Source organism: Mycteria americana, chromosome 1, assembly GCF_035582795.1.
Source record: "Mycteria americana isolate JAX WOST 10 ecotype Jacksonville Zoo and Gardens chromosome 1, USCA_MyAme_1.0, whole genome shotgun sequence".
Classification (NCBI taxonomy): domain Eukaryota; kingdom Metazoa; phylum Chordata; class Aves; order Ciconiiformes; family Ciconiidae; genus Mycteria; species Mycteria americana.
The window spans coordinates 219,669,204-219,678,852 of NC_134365.1; the positions used below are offsets into that span (position 1 = coordinate 219,669,204).

At 45.7% G+C, this 9,649-nt stretch overlaps 1 protein-coding gene across 28 annotated transcripts in view; it reads right to left on the reverse strand.

Annotated features, from left to right (window-relative positions):
* EMSY (EMSY transcriptional repressor, BRCA2 interacting) overlaps window positions 1-1,644 on the reverse strand; it is a 42,325-nt gene extending 40,681 nt beyond the window's left edge. For 17 of the 28 annotated variants that reach the window (XM_075491290.1, XM_075491275.1, XM_075491264.1 and 14 more), the window contains exons 1-2: window positions 1,488-1,644; window positions 292-400 (exon numbers count right to left, since the gene is read on the reverse strand). In XM_075491290.1, coding sequence (XP_075347405.1) covers window positions 292-361 — 70 coding nt within the window. In that variant the 5' untranslated portion in view covers window positions 362-400; window positions 1,488-1,644. Of the gene's footprint in view, window positions 1-264; window positions 401-528; window positions 702-844; window positions 1,048-1,487 lie in introns of those variants that run through there. The other 11 variants (XM_075491276.1, XM_075491269.1, XM_075491261.1 and 8 more) reach the window with 8 other exon arrangements.
* Between the last annotated feature and the right edge of the window lie 8,005 nt (window positions 1,645-9,649).

Consider the following 9,649-nt stretch of genomic DNA (forward strand, 5'->3'; position numbering starts at 1 on the left):
GTCATAAAAAGAACAGCAATGCAACACTGCAACATCGAGGCAGAGACGGACCAGGACATCCATGAGAGATTCTACCAAACCAAAACAATTCTGCTCTATTCATTTTGCTCAGGCAGAGAGCATCTGCCAAACATCATTTTAAGCCAGGGCTGTCAAACCAATGACACATGCAAAATGCAGGAAATGACTTGTAAGTTGCCTGTAGACATATTAAAGTATTTCATGGAAGCGGCAGGCGGGCAAATCTTAAAAGGGCAAACATACCGACCCACAAATTGTATCTTACTGTACCCAGTTTGCGAAGGATCCTCTTGCATTCATCTCTGCTGAGATCCAGAAGAGTTGGCCACACCACAGGCATCTTTCCCTTGTGTTTGTGCTCCCACAGAGCTCAGCCTCGCTGAAAAAGGAATATAAATGCAGTAAGTGCAAGTCCATCGTTTATTGATTTCCCAAGCCGATTAATGTAAACTCTCCTCAGCCTGCTCGCAACTCCACCGACACATTCGCTCCCATCCCTGCTCCAACCTTTGTAATGGCATGCTTTGCCATGCAGGAATTCAGCAGTTTCACAAGGGCAGGGACTTCCTATACTCTCTTGCTCAGATCCATCACCCAAGCCTTTTTACCGAGTTTCCCATCTCCTTCTTCAGCCTTTTTTCACGCCGAAACGCTCTCCGAATTGATGTTCAAGTCTCCTCCCTCTCTTTATGCACAGAGCACCTATTATAAGAACTCTTCCAGCTAACCGCACGCCCCCCCTTCCCCCCGGGGAATGCATTTAGCACTAGCCTATTATATGACAGAATGGCAAAAACACCGTGAAAATTTGCTTTCCACGTACCAACACCCGCCCCCAAAAAAACCCAAACACGGGAACACCCCCTCGCCCGATCGCATCGCGGCGAGATTCCGGGGGTGGCGGGGAAGGAGGGCGCATCTCCCCGTTGCAACGAGGATAATAAAGGAAAAAGAGGAGCCGGAGGCGAGCGGGGCCAGCCGGTTTGTGCCAGCCCGCGGCCGCGCCGCGCTCCCCGGGCAGGGAACGGCACAGCGGGGGGCGGGCGGCGGGCACCGGGAACAAAAGCCCCGGCGCCGTCGCACCTTCCAGAGCGGGGCTGGAAGGAGGGAGGATCTCCCACAAGGGCGCCCGGAGGCGGCCGCCACCCGGGGACTCCCCGGCCCTCGGCGCGGGGGACGGGCGGGAGCCAGCGGCGCTGGGTCCCCGCCGGGCTCGGGGGGCAGGAGGGAGGGAGGGAAGGGAGGGAGGGAGGGAGGGAGCGGGCGGCGGCCGCTTCCCCGCGCCGGGCGGAGAGGCAGCGCCGGCGGCCTGCAGGCGGGGGACGGGGCGCTGCCCGCGGGCCCGGGCCCGTCAGGGGGCGGCGGGTCCCCGCCGTCCAGGGAAGAGGAGCTGCCCCTCTCCCCGAGGGGGAGCGCCCCAGGCAAGGCGGGGAGGCGCGGCGGCGCTGCCGGGGAGCGGGACCCACCTGCCCGGCCGTGCCTGGCACATCGAAAGGCTCCTCGGCGGCAGGGCCCCTCCTCCCGCCCGGTGCCGCTCTCGGGTTTGTTTAGTGGCGGTGGCGGCGGCGGCGGCGGCAGCGCTTCCCCGGGCCAAGATGGCGGCGGGACACACTACCCATGCGCGACCGCCGCGGTGCACGCCGGGAGTTGTAGTCCCCGCTCCCCCCACCCACCACCCTCCGCGAGTGAGGAGATGGAAGAAGCGGGTGCCAAGATGGCGCGGGGGGAGCGTCGCGCATGCGCGGCGGCGCAGGGCATGCCCGGGAGTTGTAGTCCTCTCGCTGTGTGTCGACGCGGTGGGAAGCGGCGCCGGCCGTCCCGCCATGGCCCGGCGGCCGGGTACGGGCGGGGAGAGGGGACAAAAAGCCGCGCGCGTTGTCCGCCGGGGCTGGGGCGCGCTGCACCGCCGTTGCGTGAAACCGCTGCAAGCGCGGCGTGGTTTAAACGCATCCCACATACCCCTAAACTTTAGGCATTAACGACTGACCGCTGCTTCTGCAAAGAAATCTGGCAGGGTTGACATCAGCCCTGACGTCATCTGGCCGTTGCCAGCTTTCTGACTTAAAACCGGCACCGGTTACGCGCGGTGCCGCGTAGGGGCTGTAGTCTCCAGGCTTTTGTGCAAACAATAAGGTCGTGAAATCCACGCCCTAAAGCCACACTCGCATGCTTCGGGGTTTTTCGTAATAAGTATTCGTAATTCATCGGGGAGCAGAGCAACCACCTACTCCCAAAAGCCGCCAGCGCCGATTTCGGTGCCCTGGGCCTGGCAGCTATTTTATATATAACAGCGATTATAACTTTTTTTCCGCAGATTTCCAAGAAAAGCAGTAATTATACCTCTTTAAAAGTCCTTAGATCAGATTAGAAATAGAAAATATCTCTGGGGTGCAGCTGAAGCTTAAAAACAATGCATCTGTCTGTCTGTGGCTGCGTGCTGCTGCGAGAAAGCAAAAAATATCTGATCCATAAAACTGCAAGGCAATCGCTGGAAAATCGTACTAAAGCCCCTTCAGGATGAGCTTTTGCTGTCGGATCTCCATCTCACAGGGCTTCATTTTTGCTGCAGGCACTTGTTTTCCACGCTTCATTTTGCACGCTTTCTGATTTTGCAAAACAAACGGGTGCCCTGGGGACGGACGGTTTGATGAAGAGGAGGGCAGGGCTCTTCCTTATTCTGCTCTCTCCCAGAAAATCTTGTTTTATAGTTTGCTTTCAAAATGCCAGAAACAGCTGGACGTTTGCTGAGGTGAAGACAAGGCGGATGGATGGTGTGCGTTGAATCGCAACACCTACTTCCAGATCCGCCAGTGCTGTTATTTCCACCTACCTATAGATAAAAATGTTTCTTCCCTCTGATCACTGATGAACATTTTCTCACTTGCAATTTCCTATTGTTCTTCACAGCGGTATAAATCTCAAGTACTTGAAAACAATTATGCTGAACAGTAAAGGAGAGCTAGAACGATTTTCCTTCTTTTTTAATGCCTTCTAAACAAAAACCGGCTGAAGGCAAGTAGCATCATCTCTGCATGATATTACCTGATTTAAATAAATGTCCTAAGCTTTGCACAAAACTGAGGAAGATGCAGACCAGGTTAGTAGTGCCAGAAGTTGAAGTTTTCCTTTGCAGGTCAGAGACACCGCCGCGAACTGATCTGGAAAAGCGTCTTTTAGTTGGATTACTCTGGTCAATAGGAAGAGGCAGGACAGCCTCGCAGCTTACCAGAATAAAATAACCTTTTTGAGGTTTATTCGTCAGTTGTAACTGTGATGCTCTAGCAGAGTATCAGTTTTATTGCATCTGAAGTGTTTAACAGCTGGCCCTTATATTTGTAGAATAAATCACTCCGTGAGCAAACCAAACCCTCTTTTTTTAAGAAAATTTATCTACTAAGGGGTAGATTTTAGCTGAACGTTTTCTCCGGGTTTGTGCGTTTATTAGTGCGCTCTGTTCTCATACATGCTCTCCCGTGAAATCTCTGCTAACAACGCAGCTCGGAGAGAGGACAAATACATTTTCTCAGCCCTGCTGAGCAGCTATATTCATTAAACTTAATTAGATCAATTTGTTTGGGTTTTTTAGATCTTTAATTTTTTTTCAAATGTGGATGAAACTAGCCAATGGGATCAAAAGTTGTTACGGGCAAGGTGGACAGACAGACACCGACACTCCCATACGTGCATATGTATGTACTCAAGGAAATGGTATATGCTTCATTTCCTTCGGCACACAGACAAGAAGAGAGATGGAAAAAATGAGCCAGTTACGTATGAAGTGTCTGAATCTGCAATTGCTGCACTTCTACAGATGTCGTAAGACGATTTCCAAGAATACTTCGTATTTTTATTAAGGATGAAGACGCAGACTTGGAAATATGCGAGAGAGGTCCAGAAAGTCCGAAGGCCAAATTCTGCTTGTAGTTATGGCAGCACTGTTGCCATTTACTTCGGATCCATCTACAATCAATTCTCTATTACCCATAAAAATGGGAGGGCTGAGATACCATGGACAAAGAAAAAAAAAAAAACCCAAACCACATAAATAATGAGTCCTGAAAAGCATAAATAACCTGAACCAAGGCCAGAGCTCTGAAGTGGTTGATCAACTTGGATGGATCCACCAAGGTTGTCCCTGCAGAGGAGCAGAGATGAGTCCCAGCAGATGCAGCAGAGCTCCCCCTGAGCCCAGCAGGCTCTGGTCGGGAGGGTCTTCTTGAGTCAAGTCTCCCATCACACAAAAATCACTTCTCTGCTGTACAGCCCTCACTGGTCCCAGGAGCAGCACGGATCTTTCCGTAAGACTAAATTAAGGTTATTTGGATTCAGAATGACTGCACGGAGCCAGCTTGGATCTTCTAGCCTGATCCAGGGAGGTCACCCGAAGGAGGCCGAGACTTGACAGCATTTATTTATGTCTGAGGAACAAAATGTCAATGTTCCAGTTATATACTAAAAAAAAATGAAAATAAAGACAATATGGTTTAGCCTTACTTCATTAATATAGAAACATGGCTAAGTGTCCCACAGGTCAAGTTTTCTCAGTAAATTCATATAAAATAAGTTAATTCATTGTGGGTGAAGGAAGAAAATGCAGAATGTGAAAATGCCAGTGTTTTTTCTAGCTTTAGTTGCCTTCCAGATGTTAATCACTTTCTTAGTTCTCATTACCTACATCCTCGGACTCTGAGTCATCGGTTAAGCAAGCCCAAAATTACAGAGCACTTTCTGACTGTTCCGAAAGCAAAACAAGAGAGAAACTTGTCGATAGCAGCAACGTTTTGTCATTTCCTAAGGAGGCAACGCTCAACAGTGTAAAAAACCACAAGGAAAGAGTAGTTTGTAATAATCCATTTTATTTTGCAGTTGGGGCAGCCTAAGAACTCACATCATTAAAACAGCTTCAAGCAGTAAATCACTGAATTTTTGTAGCTTGGCGATACTAGGCTGGTACCTTAGCTCTAAATGTGTTAACAAAAGCTCACCGTTAGCTTTGCTGTTACAGCCAGCAGAGATGAAACTGGGACTCATCAGGACCTGCAGTATTCCTCATCTGATGGTGACCTGCTGAGCAACCCTGGACAAGTTGTATCACCTCACTTGTGCCTCCATTTCCCACTTTTATAAAGCATTTTAAAACCTAATGGCAGACGGTGACATACAAAAGCCACACATTATTATTTATAACAGCATACTGCTGGGTATTCTTTTTAAGAATTTGCTCAATTATATATATTTAAGCAAAATTTGTTCCTCCTTCCAGTAAGGGAAAGAAATATAGTGACCATCAAGCACTCCTACTTTGTATTATGTTCTCTACGACCTGACATCCTCAGATCCCCATCAGCTTAAATAATACAATTCTCATCAATTCCAGGCACTGGTCTAATTAAACTTTCTGGGCACTTACAGAATAATCTATGTCTCACCACACTTCCTTCTATCCCCTAAGACAATGGAAGGGGGAAGACAATGAGCTGTATCTTGGAAGCATCAGCGGTGCGATGGCCCAAGGGAGGAGGAGGGATTTTCACGTGGAGAAAGCGATTGGTATGCAGCCCAGGTCACCAGGACAAAGCCATGCTTCTCAGCCCTTCGAAACCAGCACAGCAGCCTCGCTGCGGTTCTCTCTGGATTATTAACTGCATCTCCACGCGCATCGCTACAACCCGATTGCGATACAGGCTCCGAAATAATTCTTTTTCTTCAGAGCAGCCTTTCCGGGGTAGAAGAGAGGCACATCAGCTTGGTACTAGATGAGAACCTTGCAGAGCTACTGCAGCTGCCTCCTTTCTGCCATAAACGGTGAATTTTCAGCTTCCAAGAGTCTTACATTGGTAATTTCAGAAGTAAAATTGGGAAATCAAGGAAAAAAAATATATTATTTGTATTAGCCTGCCAGCAATTGAGGAAAGAAGAAACCCACTACAGTTTTATACTAAGATGAATGCAATATTGTAGGTAATTTAAATTTTTAGGGAATTAGAAGATGGTTTAAAGTATCTTCCATGTCTTGCATAAGACAGAAATAGCCTAGATTCTAACAGAAGTTAAATTATTTCTTGGTCTTTTTTTGTTTCCGAGTTAAATGGCCTAACCAATCGAGTTTCCACTCCTCTTAAGAGGTCATTCAGCGACTCGATACGCTTTCCTGACATAAGCATCTCTATTTTAATTTCATTCTATCGCCCTCAGACCACTCCTAAACTCTCTCTTGCTCCTCAAACGCTTTCCCCGTCACATTTTTTCTCCTGGTTGAGATAAGAGCAGAAGCCTCAGCAACGTTTAAGCGCTGGCAGCTTGCCAGAGGAGCCTTTTATATACAGTCTTGTCAGATACAGGGATTGTCACCCAGGACGATTTGTTTTTAAATCCACAAAGATATTTCAACTGCTTTCACTCAAGATCGCTTTGCGTTGCCAGTTAAAAAGGATTTTCCCCCCTATTATAAGTAATACATATTATATTCAAAATATGTATTTATTTTACAAATCGTAAGAGCTTCAGTGCTGAAAGTACCTAAATTCAGCAAGGCTTAAATCCATCAAAACGCCACCGTGCATCGAGCTGAGCACCTACTTAAACGCTTCGCTACACTGAGGCAAAAACTTGATTATATAACCTCAGATAATGAAAAAAAACCCAAACCCTTTCATTGTGTCATTCTGCAGCATATCAAAGAGCAAATTAAAGTCGGTACCCTCTGCAATCTAGGGAGGCAAATGCAAACCTCCATCCTCTTCGTAGCGTGCTGTATGGGTGAAGAACGTATAAACTTGCTGGGAAGAAAGCAAAGATGCTTCTCAGAATAGAAGGCGTGGGAATAAGGCAAAGTATTAAAGTTATCGCTCCACTGCACAACTTGTGTCCTTATCTATGGTCACATACGCATATTACAAACCATTGGTAACTCTAGCATACTTCTGCAGTTCAACGAACATATCCCAGATTAGCGTTTAGCAGAATCCAGCCACACTAGGACCTGATTTGTGTTGTATTTTAGGGGAGCTTGCATGTTCTCCCTCGAGTTTTAACCCATCAACAGCCTGTGTATTGCTTCGAAGTTCAAGACAACTCATCAGTGAACGATTTGCTCCTGAGTTTGACTAAGTATTTTTACAAAGCTAGATGGGCTATATAAATGCTGGGGAAGCGAGTGAACGTATCAATTGTAAAGGATGTGTTCGATCAGGAGACCAGACAACACAGGCAGCTCCACAGACAACAGGATAAACAGTTAACGATCATAATTACTAATGGCCAATGAAAGTAGGCATTTGCTTATCTGGACAATCACCGACCTTGTTTTTCCTAACAATACAACCATTTATAAACTCCTTATGCCAAACTGTTTTTGAAGGCTCTGGTTCATTTGCTGTGCCCTGAATTCAAGAAATTATATTGATCCCCAAACACCTTGCAAATCAAAGTTTACTTAAACATACAGTATTGTTGTAGGGTGAAAACAGCAATGGAAAAGGAAAGCAAGCTGGTGCCGAGTTTGCAAACCACAATCAGTAGTAACATCTCTGTCCCTCACACTTGTGGGACAACAACTGTGCAGCCTTCCCGGAAAGTTTGGGAAAACTTCATGTACTTTTTAAGAGGTTGGTCTTAACACCGGTGGTTAGCAAGGCTTGTGCAGACAAATAAAGACAACCTGTCACTCCTGGGTTGGGGCAAGCAAATAGGGAAAATAAAAGATGACTGATTCCCTCACCTTACCTCCTTTATGGGGATATAAATGTCTTGTCTTTCCGTTAGCATGTGCTGCCCACCGAGCAGCACAGTAGGCTGTAATTATCTGCTTGGGCTGGCTGACTGCTTCAGAAACTGCAGCGGCTCAGGTGGAAGCAAGGACTGGACTCAGAGCAGTTGCTTGTAATTTAAAAGGCTGCTTTCCTATGCAAGGAGGGAAGTAGCTGTAGGCCAGAATACAGACTGCTAGGTGTAAATCGCTTAGTATGGGTCATTTGGAAAGCTACGCTTGTGCACAAAACCACGTCATTTGGGCAGACCCTGACACAACCAACACCCTCACATGAAAGGACAGTGCTGCAAAGCTAGCAGCCCTCTGGATTTCCTCATACTGAAGACCTGCTACAAAACTTAGGAAAATCAGCATTCTTTGAATTGGAATCATAAAAAAAAAAACCCAAAAATAGGCAAAATGCAATGCGAATTGGGTCTGATAACCCTTGAATATCATCATAGACATTGCTAACTTTCATTTGCAAAAAACTAACCGTGAGGGAGGAGGCAGGATGCCGCCTTACGCCAACTTAGGGTTGGAGTTAAGCTGCGTGATGTCGGTCACTAGCACTGCATACTCGGTGTGCACTCACAGTCTGAGGACCTCTCTCATACAGCGTGCAAGACTTACGTTATTCCCCACCTTTGCCTCCCAGTTCTCCAGAACTGTAGGCAAGCCCTAGACGAAAGCATCTTGTTTTTCATCCTGTCACTGCGAATTTCAGCATGTCTCAAAGGGAGCATGGATACAGATACACAAAAACACCTCTACAGGATTAACCTGATGTCCTTTTAGTTTTTACAGACAGGTTATCCCAACAACAATGGGGCTGTAAGACTTGCAAGAGAATATAATAGTAGTAAGAGTCACGAAAGCATTTCAGACTTCAAATATTCTCTTGCAAATAAACTTTTAATAGCAGGAAACCTGCAGGAGTACACAATCGTACTTAAACAGCACAATTAAAGAGGTTATTTTACAACCACTATTATGTGATACAAAATCCTGGATTTCACATCCAGCTGACCTTAAAGACACAGCGGGGGGAAAAAGCAATTAAAAAATCCACACGAACACACAAAATTCCTTTAAGAGTAATTTATCCAGAGAATACAGATTATATGTACAACACTACTAATACATTATATAATCCCCATTCAATGTCAATAGACAGACACACTTGGAAATATACGGTGAACAAGAACTGGATAATCTGGAGGATTATTTAAGATACAAAATCACCAGCATACCAATTATGTATGTACACTTCAAAGGCTACTCTGCAGGAAAAAAAAAAAAGGTTTTGGTGATTTCTGTACTCTACAACAGAAGCTAATTTTTGGAATTTCCAATTAAGTAGTAATGTAAACTAATTTTCTTTAAACATAATGGGCTTCTAGTAATATTGTTGGTTTTTGGAAATAATTAAGATAATTTTCTTTCCGTTATATAGAAATCACTTAAAAATTAGTCTCAACATAAAAAACATCATCCGGCAGACTTCTGTAAGTTAACTTTATGCAAAGTCATTGCATTCATTTCATTAGGAAAGCTCATATGCAAATATATACACATTTAGAAGGTAACAGCCATACCATGCTGGTAGAGTGATTCAAATGATGCAGTATCAACAGAAGCTTCAGTCAGAAGTAGCCATTTAGAAGTAGGTACCATGGTTAATTTATTTCTAATACTGCCATTATAACATTCTGATTTTGCTTGTTCAGAACCCTAAGAAGGAGTTTCAGCACGCACATGCTTCTGTTTGGTGAAATCAATCTGGAGGAGAAAAGGCCCTTCAATCCTGGACAGAAGATACTCACAACTTTCTTATTATTGAAGGGTTTCCTACTGAAATAGCTTTTAAGTGTTTTA